General features: G+C 40.7%; 1 protein-coding gene across 5 annotated transcripts in view; it reads left to right on the forward strand.

The window, feature by feature from the left end:
• PIBF1 (progesterone immunomodulatory binding factor 1) overlaps positions 1-27,060 on the forward strand; it is a 286,663-nt gene that overhangs the window by 238,334 nt on the left and 21,269 nt on the right. For 2 of the 5 annotated variants that reach the window (XM_021065660.1, XM_021065661.1), the window contains exon 18: positions 17,944-18,523. The exons of 1 other annotated variant lie outside the window; for it this stretch is intronic. In XM_021065660.1, the coding sequence (XP_020921319.1) occupies positions 17,944-17,994 (51 nt within the window). In that variant the 3' untranslated portion in view covers positions 17,995-18,523. Of the gene's footprint in view, positions 1-4,878; positions 6,325-17,943; positions 18,524-27,060 lie in introns of those variants that run through there. 2 more of the 5 variants (XM_021065658.1, XM_021065659.1) reach the window with 2 other exon arrangements.

Below are 27,060 nucleotides of genomic sequence, written 5' to 3' on the forward strand. Positions count from 1 at the left end.
CTGTTTCTTCACAAGGACCACGGCTTGGCAAGTTTTCCTCAGAAAGTGGGCTAAGCTCATGGCAGACACTAGGATGTGTCTACATTCTAATCCCCAGGAAGAGAGTAGACTGAATGGTGGATGGATGCTATTGGGAAATGTAGGGTCAGATGAAAACCACAAGAGACAGGGTGATGGGGAGATGTGCTGGGGGTTTGTGTTGGAAATGCTATAAAATTTGGTTGCATTGATCATTATACAATCATAAATGTAATACAGTAATAAAAAATGCTATACTAAAAAAAAAAAAAAGAAAACCACAAGATACAACGAAATTCGCAAAGCCTGTCACACTCTCTGGCCTGCCTTTCTGTCCCTTCTGTTCCAAGCAATGATCTACTCCTTCTGACCCTGACCTCCTACTTTTCTGACTGTAGCTCAGTAACCTGATTCTGATACCCTGACATCCTGACTGTCACCAGGACATAAGTAACAGTAAAATTTCTCCAGTATGTTCAGATAAGGTTCTGCAATGAGACAAAATTAAGAAGATCTGAAATAGGGAGTATTGATTGGGTAGTTTTTATTTCCTTCTTTATGCTTATCTGCATTTTCTTCTCTTTTTCTTCAGTAAAGTTTCTTTTATATACAAGAGAAAGTTTTTCATAAGAGGTATGATCACAGCTACATCCTAATGAAAACTGAGATCATGCTGTAAACCAGTCAAATCGAGACTATGTACTAAAAATGCAGAATTAGGCATGTGAACTGACTGGGTCGGCTGGGGCAAGTCATTTAAATATCTGGAGCTGGTTCTTATCTGTAAAATTAGGAGGGAGATTACATGAAATGAAGTCTGGACTCCTTTTTACTAACATGCTATGATTCTCTTAAGGCATTGTCATTTTTACAATAGTCATTTTTACAGTTGTTATTTTGAGTATTTTCAATTTTCCATAATACAGTGCTTCTCTTATATTTTCTATCATTTTGTTAATACAGAATTTATGGGAGTTCCCACCTGGGCTCAGAGGTTAACGAACCTGACTAGTATCCATGACATTTTGGGTTCGATCCCTGCCTGGCCTTGCTCAATGGGTTAAGGATCCGGTGTTGCCGTGAGCTGTGGTGTAGGTCGCAGACATGGCTCAGATCCCACATTACTGGGGCTCTGGTGTGGGCCGGTGGCTACTCTGATTGGACCCCTAGCCTGGGAAGCTCCATATGCTGCAGGTGCAGCCCTAGAAAAGACAAAAAAAAAAAAAAGATGGAGGGATGGTTGGATGAATGCATAGATGGATGTGTGTTTATACATGCACTAAAAATATGAGGAAAACACAAAACTCCTGTTAATTGGAGGTAGAGCTGTGTTATGGAGAGGAAGAGGAGGCATAAGAGCTTGAGACATTTTTCTTCACATTCTTTTATAATCATATGAACGTTTTGCGGTGCTCATGTGATATTTACATATGACGACAACCCTAAAAGGTGTATTTTATAGGAAAGCTCTGACCATTGACATCACAGCTGCGGCAGAGTTGTTTTTCAGGTATTTAATGAACCAACAAAAACTAACTGGAATCACAGAATGTAAGTGCTTAAAGGACAGAAGCTGTGTTCCCATTGCCTTGCGTACCCCATGAACAAAGAGGATATTCAATCAATATTTGGTAACATAGAATTTTTTTAAAAATCAGTTATTGCCTCCCCCAATTTATTTGTCTTCTTAGCTGTTAAAACTCTAAGCTGTGTGTGGAATTTTTTTTTTTTTAATTTTCCCACTGTACAGCAAGGGGATCAAGTTATCCTTACATGTATACATTACAATTACATTTTTGTCCCCACCCTTTCTTCTGTTGCAACATGAGTATCTAGACAAAGTTCTCAATGCTACTCAGCAGGATCTCCTTGTAAATCTATTCTAAGTTGTGTCTGATAAGCCCAAGCTCCCGATCCCTCCCACTCCCTCCCCCTCCCATCAGGCAGCCACAAGTCTCTTCTCCAAGTCCATGCTTTTCTTTTCTGAGGAGATGTTCATTTGTGCTGGATATTAGATTCCAGTTATAAGTGATATCATATGGTATTTGTCTTTGTCTTTCTGGCTCATTTCACTCAGGATGAGAGTCTCTAGTTCCATCCATGTTGCTGCAAATGGCATGATGTCATTCTTTTTTATGGCTGAGTAGTATTCCATTGTGTATATAGACCACATCTTCCGCATCCAATCCTCTGTCGATGGACATTTGGGTTGTTTCCATGTCCTGGCTATTGTGAATAGCGCTGCAATGAACATGCGGGTGCATGTGTCTCTTTTAAGTAGAGTTTTGTCCGGATAGGTGCCCAAGAGTGGGATTGTAGGGTCATGTGGAAGTTGTATGTATAGATTTCTAAGGTATCTCCAAACTGTTCTCCATAGTGGCTGTACCAGTTTACATTCCCACCAGCAGTGCAGGAGGGTTCCCTTTTCTCCACAGCCCCTCCAGCACTTGTTATTTGTGGATTTATTAATGATGGCCATTCTGACTGGTGTGAGGTGGTATCTCATGGTAGTTTTGATTTGCATTTCTCTTATAATCAGCAATGTTGAGCATTTTTTCATGTGTTTGTTGGCCATCAGTATATCTTCCTTGGAGAAATGTCTATTCAGGTCTTTTGCCCATTTTTCCATTGATTGATTGGCTTTTTTGCTGTTGGGTTGTATAAGTTGTTTATATATTCTAGAGATTAAGCCCTTGTCGGTTGCATCATTTGAAACTGTTTTCTCCCATTCTGTAAGTTGTCTTATTGTTTTCTTTTGGGTTTCCTTTGCTGTGCAAAAGCCTTTCAGTTTGATGAGGTCCCATGGGTTTATTTTTGCTCTAATTTCTATTGCTTTGGGAGACTGACCTGAGAAAATATTCATGAGGTTGATGTCAGAGAGTGTTTTGCCTATGTTTTCTTCTAGGAGTTTGATGGTGTCCTGTCGTATATTTAAGTCTTTCAGCCATTTGGAGTTTATTTTTGTGCATGGTGTGAGGGTGTGTTCTAGTTTCATTGCTTTGCATGCAGCTGTCCAGGTTTCCCAGCATTGCTTGCTGAATAGACTTTCTTTGTCCCATTTTATGTTCTTGCCTCCCTTGTCAAAGATTAATTGACCATTGGTGTCAGGGTTTATTTCCGGGTTCTCTATTCTGTTCCATTGGTCTATCTGTCTGTTTTGATACCAGTACCACACTGTTTTGATGACTGTGGCTTTGTAGTATTTCTTGAAGTCTGGGAGAGTTATGCCTCCTGCTTGGTTTTTGTTTCTCAGGATTGCTTTGGCGATTCTGGGTCTTTGGTTGTTCCTGTGTGTGGAATTGTAATGTTAAACTAAGTAAGCTACCGGGAGAGTGTAAGCAGCTCCCAAGACCATGTTTAGTCCTGCTTCTGCATCAGACAACACCCCTTCAATCTCTTTCATCCAGAAACACAGTTCATTTCCATTGATCTTCTGCTTTCTCTTTCAAGGTCTGTTCTAGCTGTTTTTCCTCACTTCACCTGTCCCTTTCCTAGAAAAAAAATGGGAGCTATTCTAATCCTTTGGTGGGGGGGTGGGTGTGCCCATAGCATATGGAGGTTCCTGGGCCAGGGATTGAACTCAGACTGGAGCAGTGATGATACCCCCATCCTTAACCTGCTGAGCCACCAAAGGAACTCCTGTTCTAACCCTTTGGGGAGCAACTTTCCTCTCTCCTTCCAGAGCAGCATGGGACTCTCTTTTGCTAATTTTCTGCTGCCATCCTTTTCCAAAATGCCAATTACTCAGGATTCATAGCAGTCACTATTTTTTCAGTACTTTATTAAAAAGGCATATTAGCAACCCTGCTGTTAGTCTTCTTTCCAAGTATTGTAAGCATTAAAAAAGAAAGAAAGAAAGAAAGAGCTTTAGTCTCCGAGTAGGGAACATAGTAAGAATGTGCAACGCCAGCCCATCAGGTCTAGAATGACTGCATTGCAGCGAGGTGATGATAGGGTTCAGTTCGTGGCTTATACCAGTTATCTCGTTGACTAGCATATCTTGGATGGGTTGATTACGTTCACATAATTTATACACAAATGATTATATAAACAAGACGATTCTCCAGATGATTCTCTAGAAGTGATTTAGAAAACAGTTATCTGGAAGGCAAAAAATGTTCAAGTTAAGTTCTGGAAGTGTGTACTGACTATATGGAAAAACCTATGCAAAACACTATGGAATATCTGATCATTAAGATAAATCAGCTTTGAAGATGTTTCTTTTTCAGGATCAAGAATAGGAAAACAGGAGTTCCTGTCGTGGCACAGTGGTTAACAAACCCATGAGGTTTCGGGTTCGATCTCTGGCCCCGATCAGTGGGTTAAGGATCTGGCATTGCCGTGAGCTGTGGCGTAGGTCTCGGAGCTGTGGATCTGGCATTGCTATGGCTCTGGCATAAACCAGCAGCTGTAGCTCCAATTAGACCCCTAGCCTGGGAACCTCCACATGCCACGGGTGTGGCCCCAGAAAAGACAAAAAAAAAAAAAAGAATAGGAAAACAAATAAAAATAGTAGAAGGTGGGAGTCCCATCATGGCTCAGTGGTTAACGAATCATCCGACACTAGTATCTGTGAGGACTTGGGTTTGATCCCTGGCCTCGCCCAGTGGGTTAAGGATCCAGCATTGCCATGAGCTGTGGTATAGGTTGCAGATGTGGCTCAGATCCTGCGTTGCTGTGGCTGTGGCATAGGCCAGCAACTCTAGCTCTGATTCAACCCCTAGCCTGGGAACCTCCATATGCCAAGGGTACAGCCCTAAAAAAAACAAAACAAAACAAAAAACAATAATAATAGAAGGTGAGGAGTTCCCTCTGTGGCTTGGTGGATTGATGATCCAACTTGTCTCTGTGACATTTCAGGTTCAATTCCCAGTCCGGAGCAGTTGGTTAGGAATCCAGTGTTGCCGCAGCTGTGGTGTGGGTTGCAGATGCAGCTGGGATTCCACGCTTGGCCCCAGAACTTCCATGTGCCATGGATATAGCTGAAATAGGGAAAAAATAATAATAAAAGGTAAAATCGAGTGGACTACCTTAAAGGAAATACAAACTGCTGTGGAAATTCAAAGAAAGAAGAGATTATATGATGTTGATGGGCTCCAGGGAAAAGAATATTTGAGGATGGCCTTGAAGAATGTCCAGGATTTACATTGTGAATTAACTATACTTTCAATTTTTTCACAAAAGAGTTACCTTGTCATTCAGCAGGTTAGGGGTCTGGTGTTGTCACTGCTTTGTCTGGTTACAGCTGTGGTGCAGGTTCAATCCCTGGCCCAGGAGCTTAAAGAATGTCCAGGATTTAATAGGTGACAGTACAGGTTAAACAGAAATTCCAAGGGCAGGGAGTGTAATATTCACAATATATTTTCTAATTTGTGCTCATTTTCATTATTCAGAAATAGAATGTTTAATAATATAGACTTTATTCCTCTCTTACTGCATTCTTAAGTCTGACTTTAGTCATTTCACCACTTTTTAAAAAATTTTATTGGTGCATAGTTGACTTACAGTGTTGTATTAGTTCAGATGTACAGCAAAGTGAATCAATTTTACTACTCTTATCTCCCTTATAGGTATTACAAACTATTGAGGTAGGTAATTTGTAATACCTCCTGGAAGTTCCCGGGCCAGTGATCAAACTCATGCCACAGCAGCAACCCAAGCTACTCCAGTGACAATGCCCAACCCTTAACCCACTGTGCCACAGGAAAACTCCATTTCATTCTTTATAGCTGAATAGTATTCCATTGTCTAGTGTATCACATTTTACCACTTATTAACACTTCTCCTTAGGACAAAAGAAAAATGCAAGTAGACAGGATATACCTAGAGTTGTCAGATCCAAAGAGGCAGAAAGTAGAATGTTGGTTTCCAGGAACCAGGGGCAGTGGGCAGTTACTGCTTTAATGTGTGCAGAGTTTCAGTTACACAAGATGGAAAAATTTCTGTGGATGGGTGGTGGTGATGGTCGCTCAGCTGTGTAAACATACCTAATGCCACTGAGAACACTTAAAAATGGTTAAGATGATAAATTTTATATTGTGTGTATTTTACCAATTTTTTTTTTAATTAGGTTAAAAAAGAGAGAGAGTTTCCATTGTGGCTCTGCAGTAATGAACCCAACTAGTATCCATGAGGATGTGGGTTCAATTCCTGGCCTCGCTTAGTAGGCTAAGGATCTGGCGTTGCAGTGAGTTGTGGTGAAGGTCACAGACGCAGCTTGGATCCTGTGTTGCTCAGCTGTGGTGGAGGCCAGCAGCTGCAGCTCCAATTCGACGCCTAGCCTGGGAACTTCCATATGCCACAGGTGTGGCACTAAAAAGCAAAGAAAAAAAATTTAGATAAGTTATAAAAATATTTTTCTCATTATTCATAAGGAAGAGTTTATAATTGCATCAAGATGGAATTTAGCCATTATTTATGATATACTTAATGAGTACAATCCATTGGATGTATTAAGTGACACAGGATGCCGCCTGGGGTGGCATTACCACAGAGTCGTGTCAACTCTCTGCCACCCACATTTTTCATATCATAACACACATAGGAAAGTATAATATTTGTATGGCACGCCAGGGTAAATGAATGCTGTGGGTAGATTAAAGGGGCTCCAGCCATCTCTGGGGCCTGAGGGGACCATCTGCTCATTGTACCTCTAACACTCTTGTCCCATTTGTTTGGAAGCTCTGATTTCACCTTTTTGGGGGCTGGGGGGAAACACATGGCACATGGAAATTCCTGGGCCAGAGATCGAACCCAGTGCCTCAGCAGTGAGCTGAGCCACTGCATTGACAATGCCAGATTCGTAACCTCTAGGCTGCCAGAGAGCTCCTCTGCTCTCACTTTTTAACGTCGAATCTAGATTTATCTCACCAGAATATGCTCAGACCTCAAGATAGCTAGCCATGTACATTTACATTTTTAAAAATATTTTTTCCATTTCAAGTCTCAGCAATACTAATTGCAGCCTCTTCCTGATGTAATTTAGCTGTATGCGAAATTAGAAATCGGGAATTTTTTGGTGGCCATGGAAGTAGAGCCATGAGGACTGAATGATGTGGGCCAGTTCCTCATTCTGCCACTTGGTAGGAAAGCTGGGTCAGTGATCCTAGACAAATTTAAGTTTGGCCCTTTCTGTGAAAGCCCGTAAATATTTATTTCTTTGATTCCTAGCTTATATCTTTTTTTTTTTTTTTTTGGAAAACAAAGTAATTATATCTACTAGACATAGTATTTCTTCTCTTTGGAAAAGTGGCACTGGCTGAACACTAATAGATTCTTAATTTCTAGCTCTTTTTCTAGATTCCAGGAATAATCCACCAGGCTTATTATGCCTGCATTTATCAGTCAGCATTCTTTCTCAATATGTTATAATCCCCAAGTTATATATTAATGTTTTAGTTGGATGCTTCTGGATGACACAAAAGTACCTATCTTATCAGTTTTTTATCTCCTAAATCACATTGTAACAGTAAATTACTCCTGGTAGATTTCCAGTTAATCCTGTCATTTGTTTTTACCACAGCCCTTCCGAGGCCTTTCCTAAATCTGGAATACGATTTACTTCAGGGCCTGTTAATACCACTAATAATTTGATGCTTTCATTAATCTATACCGTTTCTTTATAAAATTACAAATGTTATTAACCTAAACCAGCCCATAAAAATTAAAGCAGTGGTTCCAATACAAAAGTTCACTTTTAGTAATTTGTATATCTAATATCATGTCTACTCTGTGTGGACTTTCCAGGTGGTGAAGCAGGTTAAGGATCTGGATCCAACGTTGTCACTGCTATGGCTTGGATTGCTGCTGTGACATGGATTTGATCCCTGGCCCAGAACGTCCACATGCTGTGGGTGTGGCCAAAAAAAAATTATATAATAAATATAATATTCAAAGGGTTTCATATCATGGAATCTGTAAGAGTTTTAAATTGGAAAAAGAAATGTGAAATAGCCAGAAAATAAGAGCCTTCCTCAGTTAAAAGATTAACTCTGTTAATAACTGAAGGGGCATAACAAAATTTGTTACCTAAAGCACCATCTTTTGAGTAGAAAGGGTAAATAACTTTAAGAGAGTAACATAAAAGAAACACTACTGTTTAAATAGGTGTAAGAGGAGTTCCCCTCGTGGCTCAGTGGTTAACGAATCCGACTAGGAACCCTGAGGTTGCGGGTTTGATCCTTGGCCCCGCTCAGTGGGTTAAGGATCCGGCGTTGCCGTGAGCTGTGGTGTAGGCCGCAGACGCGGCTCAGATCCCACGTTGCTGTGGCTCTGGCGTAGGCTGGCAGCTACAGCTCCGATGGAGCCCCTAGCCTGGGAACCTCCATATGCCGCGGGAGCGGCCCTCAAGAGGCAAAAAGACAAAAAAAAAAGGGTGTAATAGTAGAATGACCAAAATAAAAAGCAGCTAATTGTATATCTGAATTTTTGTGCCCACTTTATTTAACAGTCATCTATCAGGCGTGGGCACATTTTTTTTTTTTTTTTAAGAGCAAGAGAATAAATATTTGCGAGGCACCTACCTTCACTCTTGCATATTTGGTTTGTATTTACCTTTCTTTTAAAATGTTAAGTCCATTCTTAGTAGGCAGTCCATATAGAAACAGAACATGGACCATAGTTTGCCAATCTGTGATCTATCTTATGCTAGTTACTCAGTACTAATCAGAAGTTGGTAAGGTTTAGAAATTTCCAGTGTCTGGATCTTTGGGTTGTCACTAATGGATAGTACCTAACTGACAAAATATCTGGAAAGGAAGAATGTATGTTTCAGGAGAAGCAGAAATCAACTTTCCAGAGTCACTATTATCTCCATGGAATTTGTTTGAATTTTGGTAGTGTTTAGGCATAGATAATGATGTAAATGAGAAATCACTTGACATATACTATCCTAATGTAATTAACAGATAACCTGAACTTCAGGCAGTAATGTGACTGAGCCCAGAAGTTTACCAATAGGGGGAGTTCCCATCGTAGCTCAGTGGTAACAAAACGGACTAGTATCCATGAGGACACAGGTTCAATCCCTGGCTTTGCTCAGTGGGTTAAGGATCCGGCGTTGCTGTGAGCTATGATATAGGTCACAGATGTAGCATGGATCCCATGTTGCTGTGGCTGTGGCTGTGGCATAGCCCGGGAGCTGCAGCTCTGATTCAACTCCTAGCCTGGGAACTTCCACATGCCGTGGGTGTGGCCCTAAAAAGACAAAAAAAAAAAAAAAAAAAAAAAAAGTTTACGAATAGAAAGATTGCACATATTCATAGGGCAGAATATGCTTTTTTCATATCTTACCAGTCATTTTTATTTCTACTCAATAACTGCAGTGTTACTTAGGATCATAAATACTGCCCACAAAGAGTTCCCTGGTTGCTCAGCGAGTTAAGGATCCAGCGTTATCACTGCTGTGGCACAGGTTTGATCCCTGGCTAGGGAGCTTCCGTATGCCTCAGGCATGGCTAAATAAATAAATACTGCTCACTATGCTTATAAAGGTGATGTTGCCTGATTAGCTGAAGCCATGTTATTGAATTACTGTAGTGGCATTTTCTTTCACATAGTGTAGGAGCAGCTCTTGAATAAAGGCTCTCATAAGACTTTATGTCCAGACTTAGGAGTTCCCGTCATGGCGCAGTGGTTAACAAATCCGACTAGGAACCATGAGGTTGTGGGTTCGATCCCTGGCCTTGCTCAGTGGGTTAAGGATCTGGCGTTGCCGTGAGCTGTGGTGTAGGTTGCAGACGCAGCTCGGATCCCGCGTTGCTGTGGCTCTGGCGTAGGCCGGTGGCTGTGGCACCGACTCGACTTCTAGCCTGGGAACCTCCACATGCCGCAGGAGCGGCCCTAGAAAATGCAAACAGACAAAAAAAAAAAAAAAAAAAAAAAAAGACTTTATGTCCAGACTTAAATAGAGCTGAGAGGCATCTGTCATAGCAGGCCTGAACATCATTCATTCATTCATTCATTCAGAAATGTTCACTGAGCACCAGCTTTGTGCCACACCCTGTTAGGGGCAATAGGGATCTAAAAATTCCTGCTTCCATGAAGCTTTCCTTCTTTTATGGAGGTAGACTCTAAACCAAAAGACAAAAAAATAAATTTTGGAGCAAGTGAAAAAATGATAAATGCAATGGAGAAAAGTAAAACAGGGAGAAGGGTGAGAAATAGGGAGGGATAGTTTCTCTGAGAAGGTAACACATAAGCAAGACCTGAAAGAAGTAAAACCAAATGCTCAACATTTTTGAGCAGCTGGATTTTGCTAGGACTCATCATTATCTTAATATTAAGGAAATTTTAAATGGCAGTGTATGCAGATAAAAATAGATTCTGATGGAAACTTGCTTTGCTATTACATATATAAGAAATGAGGTCCTATTATTATTATTTTTATTTTTATTTTTTGTCTTTTGTCCTTTTAGGGCCACACCTGCGGCGTATGAAGGTTCCCAGGCTAGGGGTCCAATCAGAGCTGTTGCTGCCAGCCTACACCAGAGCCACAGCAACACCAGATCCAAGCCACATCTGCCACCTACACCACAGCTCACGGCAACACCAGATCCTTAACCCACTGAGCGAGGCCAGGGATCAAACCCTCAACCTCATGGTTCCTAGTTGGATTTATTTCCACTGTGCCACAGCGGGAACTCCTATTTTTGTTTTCTTCTATTTAATAAGATGGGGTGCAAAATATCTAATAAAATAATGTAACTTCCTTCAACAGCAAAGTCCAAATAGCTCATATGAGAAACAATGCACTTTTCAACATTGTTGCTCTTTTCCAAAACCTTTTTTTTTTTGCCACACCTGCAGCATGAGGAAGTTCCCAGGCCAGGGATGAACCCATGCCACAACTGTGTCAATGCCAGACCCTTCACCCACTGCGCCATAAGGGAACCTCTTCAAAACATTCTTTTGTTTAAAGCTTTTGGGTTGGTTTTGGTGGGTTTTTATGGTAGTAAAAACATATACAATATACCCTTTTACATGTTTTTAAGCATACATTTTAGTGGTGTTAAGTGTATGCATATTATTGTGAGGCCGAGCCTCAGAACTTTTTCATCTTGCAAAACTGGAACTTTAAACTCACTGAGCAACAGCTCCGCTCCCCCCACCCCACCTCCATAGCCCCTGGCAACCCACCACTCTCCTTTTCCATTTCTACGAATTTGACTCTTTTGGATACCTCAAATAGGTGGCATAATACTTGTCTTTTTTTGACTGGCTTATTTCACGTAACATAATATCCTCAAGGTTCTTCCATGCTGTATCTCAAAGCATTTGGGAATCCCTCTTAGGAAATTGGTCTGCGGTACAGTCCTTTGAAAGTATTCATTTATTCAAGCCTTATTCCAGGCCCAGGGCTCCTGCCCTGGAGTGCCCAGGAGTCTAATCATGGAAACTGTGTATCATAGAATACCTTGTGATAAAACACTAAATAGGAAGCAAGTACCAAATGTGTCAGGTTTGTGTTCTCCAACTTGGACAGTGGCACTGAAAGATGAATTAGAAGAATGAAAAGAGGAGTTCCTATCATGGCTCAGCAGTAACGAACCCAACTAGTATCCATTAGTATCCATGAGGACTCAGGGTTCAATCCCTGGCCTTGCTCAGTGGGTTAAGGATCTGGCGTTGCTGTGGGCTGTGGTGTAGGTTGCAGACACACTTCGGATGCCGAGTCACTGTGGCTGTGGTGTAGTCTGGCAGCTGTAGCTCCGATTCGCCCCCTAGCCTGGGAACCTCCATATGCCACGGATGCAGCCCTGGAAAGACAAAAAGAAAAAAAAAAAAAAAAAAAAAAAAGAATGGAGAGAAAGAGGCAACAGACTCTTATATCAAGTCAGGTAGAAATGAAGCAGGTAGTTAAGGTGGTGGTAGAGAAACAAGAGGCCGCTGTAGGGATACATCGAGGAAAAAAGAAACACCCTGCTGGGGAAACAAGGAGGGAAGACAGAATAATATGCGCTGCCCAGTTGGCAGTGGAGGGAAGGAGGCCTCTCAGGGAGCTGGAGGAGCAGCCATGTCTTATTTTATAAACACGCCTCTTCATTGCTGTGGCTACTTGCCTCTTGGAGAAAGAAGGAAAATGAGATTACATAGAACATTTGAAAATTAAGTGCTTCCACATATTAGTTACGATAAAATGTCAACACTACCCCTGAAACTTATTTTTGCATGTAGTCATTAAAGTTTATTTTGAATCGTATAGTCAGGAAAAGTTCTAAGATACATTTACAAACTGAGATTCAGACTAAGAAATATTAGTTGGATATTTACAAACTGAGATTCAGGCTAAGAAATATTAGTTGGATATTCAGCATCCAATATCCAATTGTATTCACTGTTGAAAATGCGGATAATATAGGGATCAACCACTGAGTACTCTCGTTGACATATTAAAGCACTTAGATTCAAAAATGACAATAGAAATAAATGTATTCATTTTACCAGCATTTATTGAACATTATGACTTCCCTAGAGGAAGGCACAGTTTATTGAGTGGCTGATTCAAGTCAACAATTAAAATAATTACAAATAAGTTAAGCATTAAAGGCTTTAAGTTCTTGAAAGGAACACCAAAGAAGCTGCTATAAACAGAGCAGACTTCCTAGAGGGGGTGACATTTCAGCTAAGTCCTGAAAAACAAATGGGAGTGAGTGCTGTGGACAGAGAGAACATCAAGTGGAAACTGCTCTTCCTAGTTAGCATGTATTAAGGCCTGGGTACTTTCATATGCATGTCTCATTTTATCCTCTCATCAGCCCGCTGCTGTAGGTTACTGTTTATCAGTCAAGATCCTTTTAGGGAACACATGTCACCTACGGAAGGGACTGTTTACAAACAGGTAGAAACCAACAGGTGATAATGAACATTTTAGGATTGGTAACCGTGCAAAGCTTTAATCACTCCTGGGTCTCAAGGGACAAGGAGAGGGGTTGGTGCCTTCTTATGGAAACTTCGTTCTTTTTTTTTTTTTTTTTTTTTTTTTTTCTGCTTTTTAGGGCTGTACCTGAAGCATATGGACGTTCCCAGGCTTCGGGTCAAATCGGAGCTGCAGCTGCCATCCTATGCCACATCCACAGCAACTAGGGATCCAAGCCTCATCTGTGACCTACACTGTGGCTCACGGCAACACCAGATCCTCAACCCACTGAGCAAAGCCAGGGATAGAACCTGCATCCTCATGGATACTAGATGGGTTCGTTAACCCGCTGAGCCACAGTGGCTACTCCAGAAACTTTGTTCTTCTGTTGAAGAATTCAGCTGTTACCAAACCGCTGCCAGGCAGAGAAGGAGCTGCAGAACAGATATCCCAACTTCTTTCTCCTCCCACCTGTAAACCTGCGGTGTAGTCCACTGGGAAAACATAATCAGAAACCAGAAGACACCACTGACAGCACCTGGGGTGCAGAGCAGGGTGGAAAAGGATGGAGAGTAGGGCTGAGGGTACCCAGAATATCCAGTTATTTTTTATTCTCCCCGTATTACCTGTGAGGTAACTGAGAGGTCATCAACTTGCCCACGTTTACAAATAAGTGGCTGGAGCCTGTTTTAATTCCAGAGCTTGTGCTTTAACCTACTGTTCTGTATAGTGCTCCAGCTACAAAAAGAAAAACAAAGGAAGCATTTCATGGGGTACATACTGCATGCCAGATACCTTCCCTGTGGAGAAATACAACATGCAACAAAATAAACACCATAACTTACTTAAGGATAAGAGTAGAGGTCTAGGAATTGTGTTCCACTGCTAGTGCAGTGACTTAAGCAAATTGTTCTGTCTCTCAGATAAAAGCCTAGAGATAAGCTTTTCAGGACTAGTGTGTGGCGCTTTGAGGTCATCAGATAACTAGGTTCCTTCAGCCTTTCTCTTCAAACCATCCTTGGTGTGTGATTTCCATCCTCAGCATCACAATATGGTTGCTGTAGCTAAGCCATCACAACCGCATTCCAAGCAGAAAGCAAGAGTAAATGAAGGAAAATACCATCTCCTTTTCTAAAGTCATTTTTCTGTAAGTTCTACCCAAGATCTTCTATTTATATTCCATGGGTCAGAATTTAGTCTCATGGCCACACCTGGCAGCAAAGGAGGATGATAAAATGTACTTTTTCACTCGATGAGCCCATTACTGTCATAATATAATCAGAGTTCTGTTATTAAAAAGGAGAAATTAGAAGTAATCTAGGCAACTAGCATAGGGTCTTATTCATTTTTATATCTGTACCACCTAACTAAAGACCTGGTACATAGTAGGTGTTTAATAAACTACTATAAAACTAGTCTCAGCTACAGATAATTTTTTTTTCCCTGTCTTTTTAGGGCCAAAGCTGTGGCATATGGACGTTCCCAGGCTAGGGGTCAAATCAGAGCTGTAGCCGCTGGCGTACGCCACAGCCATAGCCACACCAGACCCGAGCCACGTCTGTGATCTACACCACAGCTCAAGGCAACACCCGAGCCATGTCTGTGATCTACACCACAGCTCAAGGCAACACCCGAGCCATGTCTGTGATCTACACCACAGCTCAAGGCAACACCAAATCCTTAACCCACTGATCAAGGCCAGGGATCGAACCTACATCTTCATGGATACTAGTCAGATTCTTTTCTGCTGAGCTGCAGTGGGAGCTCCTCAGCTACAGATACTTTAGTTCATGCAGTAGAGTGTCAATGGACATGATTAGAGAAGTAAGTGTGGACCAGATCCTAAAGGGCCCTGTCTTCTAAGTTAAATATAGTTTGAACATGACAGTGACAGTGAAGTTCCCCCAAATAACCTAGGAATAAGAAGCATACATTCGTCCAGTGGGAGCAGGCTGTGAAATTAATTTTAAATGGTTATGACCAAAGAACTGAAAAGTCAGTTTATGAAATGGAAAAACAGCTTACTCCTCAGGACAGAGGTACACTCAACTGTGGCAAAGCTGCTTTATTAACACATCTGAAGAATAGGAATTGGGAGGAGGGGATGGAGGGAGGATGGTCTTTATTGGACGAGACATAGATTAAAGGAGGGGATTTTTGTTTGTTTGTTGAGGTTTTTTTGTTGTTGTTTTTTTTTTTTTTTTAATGCTTTTTAGGGCTACACCCGCTGCACATGGAGGTTCCCAGGCTAGGAGTCAAACTAGAGCTACAGCTGCCAGCCTTCGCCTCAGCCACAGCCACTGCAACCCCCGATCCAAGCCATTTCTGAGACCTACACCACAGGTCACGGCAACGCCAGATCCTTAACCCACTGAGCAAGGCCAGGCATCGAACCTACATCCTCATGGATACTAGTCAGATTGTTTTTGCTGCACCACAATGGGAACTCCTAAAGGAGTTTTGAATATCAAAAGTGTTCTTTTTGGAGTTCCCATTGTGACTCAGGGGGTTAAGAACCCGACATAGTCTCAGGGTGGATGCGGTTTGATCCCTTGCCTTATTCAGTGGGTTAAGGATCCAATGTTGCAGGAAGCTGCAGCATAGATCGCAGACACAGCTTGGATCTGGTGTTGCTTTGGCTGTGGCGTAGGCCTCAGCTGAAGCTCCAATTAGACCCCTAACCCAGGAACTTCCATATGCCACAGGCACAGCCCTAATTTTTAAAAAAAAAAAAAAAAAAAAAAAAAAAAGAGGGGGGTTTCTACTTTCTCCCCATATAGACCTAGTAGCAAAAAACTTTTAGTATCAGTTGATTGAGAAAATGCATAATGTACAAATTCTGTATTTCTTGCTATAATCTTTAGGACCTGTAGCTTGGTCTATAAAGTTATGTTCACGCTTTTTGTCCACGATCCACAGTTAAGAAAACCAGTTTAGGAGTTCCTGTTGTGGCTCAGCAGTTAACGAACCTGACTTGTATCCATAAGGACACAGGTTGGATCCCTGGTCTTGCCCAGTGGGTTAAGGATCTGGTGTTGCCGTGACCTGTAGTGTAGGTCACAGATGCGGCTCGTATCCCACGTTACTGTGGCCGTGGTGTAGGACGGCAGCTACTGCTCTGATGGGACCTCTAGCCAGGGAATCTCCACATGCCGAGGGTGCGGCCCTAAAAAGACAAAGAAAGGGAGTTCCCATCGTGGCGCAGTGGTTAACGAATCCAACTAGGAAGGATGAGGTTGCAGGTTCGATCCCTGGCCTTGCTCAGTGGGTTAAGGATCCGGCGTTGCCATGAGCTGTGGTGTAGGTCGCAGACACCACTCGGATCCCGCGTTGCTGTGGCTCTGGCGTAGGCCGGTGGCTACAGCTCCCATTAGACCCCTAGCCTGGGAACCTCCATATGCCCCTGGAGCAGCCCAAGAAATGGCAAAAAAAGACAAAGAAAGAAAGGAAGGAAGAAAAAGAGAGAGAGAAAGAAAGGAAGGAAGGAAGGAACCAGTTAACCAGTTTACACTGTGACCTAGTGTAGATCACAGTTTCTCAAAATGAAACCTACTCCTTCTCTGACAGATAAACTAGCATTCTGATTTGTACTTTGGTTTCTTTTGGATTTGGTTAACCTCTGTCACCTTTGAATTCTCTTGGAAGATAGCGCTTGGCTTTTCCCTGTGGTTTCCTTATTTTACCCTGGAAGCTTCTTTCACCTTTATACTGAGGACTCTGGACTTTCTATTAAAGAAAAACTATGAAAGTATTTTAATGCAGATTGCATTTTAGAGAGATAAGCTTGGAAGGACTGCGGGTGATGAACAGAATAGAAGAGAAAGCCACATCAGATTTAGGAAATACTTGCAGGAATGAAGCCGGGAATGATGAGAGGGACGAGGTAAGTTTTTTAGGGTCAAGATCAAAGTAGAATAAGGAGTTTCAAAGTTATGTCAACCAATGTTGGGAACTGTTTAGAACTGATGAAGCAAGTGAAAAGAAGGAGAAATCTAAGATGAAAAGCAATCAAACATTTTTGGTTTAGATGGCTGAACAAAGTATGGTACCGTTCACCAAGACAGAGGATATGCAGGATTCAGGGAGTTCGTTTTGACACAGTGAAACTTCCGTTGCCTTTGGGGACCATAACGTGAAAGTACTCGTAGCTCAAGTTAGACCTATGGTATACAGGTAGGGTTGGAGGAGGGATGGGGGGTCTACTGTGTTATTTGGTGGTGATCGAAGCTGGACGAGGGCATCGCTGAGATCAAGAGGAGCTGATCACTGACGACACTCCTAATATTTTCTGCATCAGCTATAGCATATAAAAATTATAAGCGTGTATGTTATTATACTTATCTATATGCCAGTGTACATGCATGTGCATATATGTAAGGATGTGGTTCTTCACAGTTTCAAGAAGATGGAAGTGGGAAAGGAGTGATGCAAATTTGATGTATTATATAAATGAAGATGTTTTGATTGGAATCAGTACCTTATATAGAGAATTCCGAGTGCTTTATTCTATAATAACCCACCTCCCCTGCTTTTCTGTTACAACTCCGTATACCCAGGCTCTTTGGGACTGAAATGATTGAGCAGTACACCCAAGAAGTACTCTGGTAAACAGCGATTCAGAATGCCCGAAGCACAATGATTTGCATCTAGAAATTCTTTACTAAATTATCTATTGAGTGAATGGGCTATCTATCTCTAGATAGCTAAGACAACTAAAGAGAAGCTGTATCCTTGATTTTTCTAATAATTTTCTTTGAAAGTAGAATCAGTTCATAAAATACCCATATCTGTAGAATATATTAAATATAAAGGCTTTAAGCTAGAAAACGCAGCTGTGTATTTTTTCTGTAGACATACCAGACAGGAGACAAAAGACAAAATCTCTGCCTTTAAGTATACTTCTGAATTACAAAAAGCAATTATTTACTATAATTTTACATGAAAAGGCCCAATGTATATAGATACTTAGTTCTCTGAATTGCTTCTCTTGTCTTCCTTTATAAGCATTTTACTTAATTTTTTCTTTTCTTTTTCTTTATTTTATTTTATATTATTATTTTTTTTAACAGACCAAAAAAGAAGCTCCTGAGTGGTCTAAGACACAAAAGATGAAGACCTAGTGTTTTGGACAGATTTGCTGTATCTTTATTCATTCCTGAAGTTCTTTTTCTGATGAACAGAAAGTTTATCTCAATCATGTCTTTGGCAATTTTTGAATAGCTAACTTAAAATTTTATTTTACCTGAATGTTAAATTGACAAATTTTATCATCATAATAAAAATATATTTGGTTTTATCTATTTTGTTATAAAATAAATACTGTATACTCTGTGATTTACATTTTGGAGCTTTCATAATTCTCCAAGGCATTTTAAATGTGTGGCTTATATTTTGGTTAGTTGTTATTATTGGTATTTCTCTAACTGTATAAATTTTGAGTTTAAATGTCATAACACAAATACCAAGACACCTTTCAGTTTTTAAATTAATAATCATTTGTGAAGTCTACGAGAAAGCACTTCCAATGCCCAGTAATGGTGGTCAGATATGATGTAAATGGATATAAATTGCTGATTCTTTCTTCAGGCTCTGTTTTTTCTTATATTTCATATTTTAATTAATCAATAAAATCTGGTACAAAGTCTGTTATTCCATTGGTCAAGTAAAAATTTGGTGGAAAGTGTCTTGTCAAAAGACTCTTGACGTTGGTCAAAACAATGCTGCTTCAGATGCAGCATGGACCAAATTCTTAGTCAGTAAGAAAAACTCAGTCGTATTTTCTCTTTTTCTTGTCATAAAATATGCTCCATTTCTCCTTCAAGAGTTACTCAAAAGACGAGAGGTGCAAGGAAAAAAAGAAATGGAAAAGAATATGTTTTTTTATGTAGTATGTTCTCAACCACTGTTGACATAGAGGCTGGATAATTCTTGAATTCAGGCTGGGAGTGGGGGGCAGTTTTTTGCCTTGTGGGATGTTTATCCCCATCTCTGCGCTCTAGATGCCAGTAGCACACCCCCTCCCCGCAGCTGTGACAATCAAAACTCTCTCTGTCCCTTGGGGTGAAAGGTCACCCCCCACCTCCTAATGAAGAATCAATATAACAATATCAATGATATCCATGGTTATCATTGTAGATATGAAAGAATCTTCCTCATCACTGTGTTCTTTGGAAGTTTACAATGTCGTAAGCTGTTAGCTGAGTGTGAGAGAACAGAAAAAGCCTTTGATAATAATATATACTTATAAATCTACTGTTGGCCTAAAAACTCTAATCATCCTTCCCTTTTATTTCATTTGAATACATCTAATATATGACTTTCTGCAACACAGGTTTGTGAAAATGGCCTTTCTCAGGCATGCATTTTAAATTCAGATACCCTTATTCATTAAAACTAAACTTACAGGAGCTCCTGTCGTGGCTCAGTGGTTAGCGAATCCAACTAGGAACCATGAGGTTGCGGGTTCGATCCCTGGGCTTGCTCAGTGGGTTAAGGATCCGGCGATGCCATGAGCTGTGGTATAGGCCACAGTCTTGGCTTGGATCCAGAGTTGCTGTGGCTGTGGCATAGGCCGGCGGCTTAGCTCCAGTTGGACCCTAGCCTGGGAACCTCCATGTGCCGCAGGTATGGCCCTAAAAAGACCAAAAAAAAAAAAAAAAAAAAAAAAAACTAACATACATAATTTGTTTTCTTCTAAGATGCTAAAATGTCTTATTTTCAACTCTAGTTATTAATCTAAAAGCATTTTATAATCTAGTTCAGTTAACCCCCTTTGTTATATGTATATATTTTAATATAAAGGAATACCGATTATCCAAGTTAAAGTAATGGTGTGGACAAAAGCACAGAAATATTTAACCTAATTTTAAATAGAAAATACAGTGTTGGGAGTTCCCACTGTGGCTCAGTGATAAAGAATCTGGCTAGTATCCATGAGGATGCTGGTTCATTCCCTGGCCTCACTCAGTGGGTTAAGGATCCGGCATTGCCGTAAGCTGCAGTGTAGGTTGCAGATGCACTCGGATACCACGTTGCTATGGCTGTGGTGTAGGCCAGCAACTACAGCTCTGATTAGACCCCTAGCCTGGGAGCCTCTATATTGCCATGGGTGCAGCCCTAGGAAAGACAAAGAAGGAAGGAAGGAAGAGAAGGAAGGAAGGAAGGGAAAGAAAGAAAGAAAGAAAGAAAGAAAGAAAGAAAGAAAGAAAGAAAGAAAGAAAGAAAGAAAGAAAGAAAGAAAGAAAGAAAGAAAGAAAGAAAGAAAGAAAGAGAGAGAGACAGAAAGAAAGAAAGAAAGAGAAAGGAAAAAAAAGAAAGGAAGGAAGGAAAGAAGAAAGAAAATACAGTGGTAAAGAAATGAGGAAGACTTCCTCCAAATCCCTATTTTTTTCCCTCTTTCTTTCATTTCTAGATATGAATTACTCTTTTAAAAAAAAAAGTTCTTTCTATCATGTCTTACCATTAATAAACCTCAGAGTTAGATTATGATATAAAAGCTTTGTGAATTTCTAATTCAGATGCCACTCCTTCCAGAAAGTTCTATCTGGTCTACCATAATAATCTGTATTATGTCGTCTGTGCTTTTATCTCTACTTCTCCTTACCATATAATTGCTTCTTTGAAGGCAAGAATTTTTTCTTATGCATTTTTTGGTCTTCAATATTAAGCACTCTGTCTCGAATTTAAGACGTAAATGTTTATTTGATGAATTTGGGCAGAGATGAGATACAATGATGTAACTTTTTATATATATTATAAATTAGGATTTTTTAACATCATAGAATCTATTCTAGCTTATTCTTTCTTTCTCTTTTTGTTTTTGGGGGTTGTTTTTGTTTGTTTTGGCTGTGCCTATGGTATGTGGAATTTCCTGGATCAAGGATCAAACCCAACCCAAGCCACTGCAGTAACAATATGGGATCCTTAACCCACTGTACCGCAAGAGAACTCCTATTCTAGCTTGTTTCTTTTTTCTTTTTTTTTTTTTTTTTCTTTTTCTTTTTGTCTTTCTGCCTTTTCTATGGCCACTCCAGCTGTATATGGAGGTTCCCAGGCTAGGGGTTGAATTGGAGCTGTAGCCGACGGCCTACGCCAGGGTCACAGCAACACAAAGGGATCTGAGCCTTGTCTGCAGCCTACACCACAGCTCACGGCAACGCCGGATCCTTAACCCACTGAGCAAGGCCAAGGATCAAACCCACAACCTCAGGGTTCCTAGTTGGATTCATTAACCACTGAGCCACGACGGGAACTCCACTAGCTTGTTTCTTAATATGACTACAACCTTGCCTTCTCTCTAAATTACCAGACTTTCACTTTTTCTTTTTCTACATTTTTTTTTTTTTTGCAGTTGCAGTAAAAAAAACCACCTAACATAAAATTTACCACCTACTCATTTTTAAGGGTAGAGTCCATTATATTGAGTGTATTCACGTTGTTGTACAACCAGTCTCTCAAACGTTTTCCTCTGGTACTCTGTCCCCATTAAATGATTCCCCTTTCTCTCACCCCTATCAAGCAGTGGTTGGATAACCATCAGGAAGTTTTAGGCAAGATTCCCACCTTTAGGGGAAGCCAAAGTTCCTATTAATGAGCCAAAGTCCCTTTTATTTTAAGATCCTCAGAGGCTAATGATATGCCAAAGAAAAGAGTTTTAAAGTCTTATTTTAAAAAGTAAATAGTACTGTAAATGCTTCAAAGAAAGACGTCCTACCAAGCTATCAAGATTCCTCCAAAGGGGAGTTCGCATTGTGTCTCAGCAGGTTAATTATCCGACTAGTATCCATGAGGATGCAGATTTGATACCTGGCCTTAGCATTGCCATGATGTAGTGGTTTAGAATACAGACGTGGCTCAGATTCCACAATTAGAACCCCTGGTCTGGGAATGTCTACATGCCACAGGTGCAGCCCTTAAAAAAAAAAAAAAAAAAGAAATTCCTCCAAGGTATTGTTTACCTGGGGTTGATTTACAGAGTCCATGGTCCAATCCACAGCCTTGCAGACTCAGACATGTAATTCTATTAATGAACTAAAGATGAAATATCTTTCAGGAATATGCCCAAACTTCATGATTTATATGGTGTATAAATCATAAAGTATCAGTTGCAAGTGAAAAGTAAAACTATTACAAAGAATATACTTCCCGGCATAAGCACTCTTGCCCTATTTTTCTTTTTTTTTTTTTTTTTTTTTTGTCTTTTTGCCATGTCTTGGGCCACTCCCTCGGCATATGGAGATTCCCAGGCTAGGGGTTGAATCAGAGCTGTAGCCACCTGCCTACGCCAGAGCCACAGCCACACAGGATCTGAGCCACGTCTGCAACCTACACCACAGCTCACAGCAACGCCAGATCCTTAACCCACTGAGCAAGGCCAGGGATCGAACCCACAACCTCATGGTTGCTAGTCGGATTCGTTAACCACTGCACCACGACGGGAACTCCCGCCCTATTTTTCCTTGGCTTCTGTGTTACTGTACACTCATCATTTTCCCCCTTGCTCCTCTTCTAGTTGATCATAAGACATTAGAATTTTCAGAGTTTCTTTTCCTCCTGAAGTCTTTCCATTCTGAACGTACTCTTGATCATTTCTGCTCCCTGGCTTCACTTACCAAATGCCAGTATTCCCAAGTCGTTATCTCTAATCCAAGCTGGAGTCCTTTAACATAACACCTGCCTTCTTGACATCTCTACCGAATGTCCCATTGTGACCTCAAACGTAACATGCACAACACTGAATTCACCAGCTTTCTTCTCCAGTGTTCCCAATTTCAATAAATGGCTCATATCAGCAGCTATTTAGTGGCTAGTATTACAAACCTACAAATCATTCCTAGACCTTTTTCTCACTAACCCCAGCTTCAATTACTACGCCCGATTGATCTGCCTCATAGTTTCCTTTTTGTAAAAACTTTTGATCATGAAATGTTCCAGGAGTTCCCATCGTGGCACCGCGGAAACGAATCCGACTAGGAACCATGGAGGTTGCGGATTCGATCCCTGGCCTCACTCAGTGGGTTAAGGATCAGGCATTGCCCTGATGGTGTAGGTCACGATGCAGCTCAGATCTGGTGTGGCTGTGGCTGTGGCATAAGCTGGCAGCTGTAGCTCTGATTTGACTCCTAGCCTGGGAACCTCCATATGCCTCGGGTGTAGCCTAAAAAGAAAAAAAAAGAAAAAGAAAAGAAAAAAGAAAAGAAATTTTCCAATATATAAAAAGGCAGAACAAATCTTCGAGTGATGGGTATGTTCACTGATTTGATTACGGTGTTGGTTTCGTGGGTGTATATGCATAAAATGTTGAACAGATTCTGTATTTTTTAAATGTGCAGTTTATTGTATGTCAGTTACACCTCAATAAAGATGTTTAAAAGGAAGAAAAATCACCATTTAGTAGCACATGATGAAGTGATTCAGGCATCAGTCATCAATGTATGCTAAAGCAATTAGGTGAAGGATATCAAGGAACGTTTATCAGGACATAACCACCTAAATTCTCCAGTCGACCTTATAGATTATGTTGATTTATGTGCCTCTTGATGTGATGTATTATAAAGTATAAAACAACATCTATGCAGGTTCCTTGCCCCCCCCCAAAAAATTAACCTGAATCAACTTAAATCTTTGTGTCTCGCTTCCAGTCTATGGACAAAACAAGAAATAGACCAAGCTAATGACACCACAAAGAAGGAATCATTCTGGGCATTGGGAATGGTCAATTGTTTCTAGGCCCTCTCCCTCTCTCACCTCTCTCTCTCTTCCTTTTTTTTTTTTTTTCTTTTTTTTGCCCCGCTCTTGGCATGAGGAAGTTCCCAGGCCAGGGACTGAACCTGTGCCACAGTAGTGACCCAAGCCACAGCAGTGAAAATGCCAGATACTTAACTGTTAGGTCACCAGGGAACTCCTAAGCCCTCAATATTTCTAGGCTTTTTCAGTAGACAGAGCTATGAAATAAGTGGGTTTTTTTAAATCGGGGGTGGGGGGGATATCAGGAGTTCCTACCCATATATCCAACGGTGATTTCAGACTTTTTTTAACTTCTTTGATTTGATACTTTGTATGTCATTTCTGATTGTGAATTTCTATCACCACCTTAATTCAAACCCTCATGTCTTCTTCCCTAGGTTTACGTTAGTAGTCTCCTAACCATCTCCCTAAATCTACTCATGCCTCTCTCCAAACCATTCTCCACAGAGGCACAAAGCACGTAGAACCCTTTTTCCTTTTAATCTACAGTTTACACAAGGTAATTACAGGAGAAGAACTTAGAAAATAGAACAAATTGCAATTGAGATAAACTGAAAAGATATCATGTTTCAATACATATAATTTAAAAATTTTAATGACCAGATAGCCTTACTCTTTCCTAAATCCATGTAAAATATTTTTCTTTATATGAAGTAGAGAATAATTTTATTTTTCATTTCATGAAATATGGCAATTTTAGTCATAAAATTGTACATCATTGTCAAATTTGAAAATTATTGGCTATATTGATCATAACTCTAATATTTGTCTGCAATAGTTGCCAAAAGGCATTTAACTTGCCACCTTCCCGGATGAGAAGTTAAGAATTACCTTAACTTAAAGACTTTTGTGCTGGCATTATCAAGATAAATGCTTCTAAATAGAAGGGTAAAAACATATTTTATTACTCCCAAACTATAGAAGCCAATTCTTTTAGTTCTTGTGCTAGAGGTATGCTGCATTTCCCTTATATTCAGAGTACCTATAGCTTCAAAAAATCTTCATAAATTTATTTTTTAATTTGAAGTATAGTTGATTTACAGTGTTGTATTTGTCTCAAATGTATAGCAAAGTGGTTCAATTCTATATACATATATATATTCTTTTTCAGATTCTTTTCCCTTGCAATATTGAGTATAGATCTCAATTTCTTTTAAATTAAACTACCTTTTGACACATTATTTCTTCTTTGCTGGTTTTTCTCATTTTATAATTCGGCACTTTCTAGTTCAAAAAGCTAACACTACCTAATACATTCAATTCTCTGACCAATGACACATGCTCTCAACTGTATCAAGCAGTTTAGAATCTAACATATTGCCTCCAAACAGAATGGAGTGGAACAGAACAAAAATGTCCTCTTAACCCGGATGCGCTATAAAATAGTTCTTCTCTTTTCTCCTAATAACAGAAATGCTTATGTATCACTCACTTACTAGCAGAAAGGTTTTTTAGGCTTTTTTTTTTTTTTTGTCTTTTTGTCTTTTTGCCATTTCTGGGGCCACTCTCGTGGCATATGGAGGTTCCCAGGCTAGAGGTTGAATCAGAGCTGTAGCCGCCAGCCTATGCCAGAGCCACAGCAACGCGGGATCCGAGCCACAGCTCACAGCAACACTGGATCCTTAACCCACTGAGCAAGGCCAGGGACCGAACCCGCAACCTCCTGGTTTCTAGACGGATTCTTTAACCACTGTGCCACGACAGGAACTCCGAGGTTTTTTATGCTTTAAAGATTTAACATATTTAATTCCATAGCATAAAATACAGTAGTTACGTCCTTTATTGCTGATAGCGTCATAAAACTAATAGTAGTTTGAAACAGAATGATGTAATAAAAGTACAATTTTTCTTTAGTTTTTCTAAAATGCCCTGGCATGTGGAATAAATGGATTAAGAACTGAGAAAAAAATTTTTCATTGCAATTTCTTCCTTTAAATAACCAAACCATAAGCCCAATAAATGAGAAGAAATGTTAGAAGTTGATCCAAAAATTTGAGTAACAGCTTTGCCATTTTAGGAAAATGCATTGAACACTTTTTAGTTAATTTATCATTATAGTTTCCTTCCAAGGTAAAGCCAGGCATGAAGCAGGGGAGAAAAACTGTCATGACATAAACATCTGTGAAACCTCTTTATTATTTTTTACACTATTAGTGTAATTTTACTATATCACCCTATAATTAGCATGTTGGTTCTTGAAACATCCACCAGATCTTTGGCAATTTTTTTTTAAATTGTAGCCAAAAACAATTTTTTTTTTTTTTTTTTTTGTCTTTTTGCCATTTCTTGGGCCGCTCCCGCGGCATATGGCGGTTCCCAGGCTAGGGGTCAAATTGGAGCTGTAGCCACGGCCTACGCCAGAGCCACAGCAATGCGGGATCCGAGCGATGTCTGCGACCCACACCACAGCTCATGGCAACGCTGGATCCATAACCCACTGAGCAAGGCCAGGGATCGAACCCGAAACCTCATGGTTCCTAGTCGGATTCGTTAACCACTGCGCCACGACGGGAACTCCCAAAAACAATTTTTAAGTGTCCATTACAGTATACAGAGGTGTGCTCATAAATGTTGAACAACTAGCTCCCAGGAGAAAGGGCCCAGATTTGGTGGGAGCCAGATTTCCCCGGTGAGATTTAATAAAAACTCTCACAGTAGCCCGCATTAAACAGAGAGGCCCATGCTGGGCACCGACTCAACAGCTGGCTCCGCACACCACGCCCAAGCTCACAGTGCCCAACCCTGCTTTTTTTTTTTTTTTTTTTTTCCTCTCTCTTTTTTTTTTTTTTTTTTGTCTCTTTGCGATTTCTTGGGCCGCTCCTGGGGCATATGGAGGTTCCCAGGCTAGGGGTCAAATTGGAGCTGTAGCCGCCGGCTTACACCACAGCCACAGCAACACGGGATCTGAGCCGCATCTGCAACCTACACCACAGCTCAAGGCAACGCTGGATCCTTAACCCTCTGAGCAAGGCCAAGAATCGAACCCACAACCTCATGGTTCCTAGTCGGATTCGTTAACCGCTGCGCCACGAGGGGAACTCCGAGCAACCCTGCTTTTTTTTCAAGCTCCTTTTGAACTACCCGTTACATTGCTCAGTGGCCTTAATTTTCCCAGCTCTTCCTCCCCTCGGGATCTTCAGTAGGTGCTGCTTCTTCTGTCTAGAATACTGTATCCGCCTCCTCCCTGGGCGACCTTGGGATGCAGGACTTCCACTCCACTCCACACTAAGCGAGAACTTAGATCATGATATAAAGTGTAGTGCAGTGCTTTAAAAAACAGCCTTAATGCCACTGCCCTAGACAATACTAGAATGGGCATTGCCCTCCAGACTCGGATTTTGCAAGTTTTAGGTTAACAGTGCTGACCCCACCTCTGCCTTTAACACATTATCTATACCTGTGTGATTTACTTTCTAGTTACCCTCTGGTCCTGTGCTGTC

Source organism: Sus scrofa, chromosome 11, assembly GCF_000003025.6.
Source record: "Sus scrofa isolate TJ Tabasco breed Duroc chromosome 11, Sscrofa11.1, whole genome shotgun sequence".
NCBI classification, from domain to species: domain Eukaryota; kingdom Metazoa; phylum Chordata; class Mammalia; order Artiodactyla; family Suidae; genus Sus; species Sus scrofa.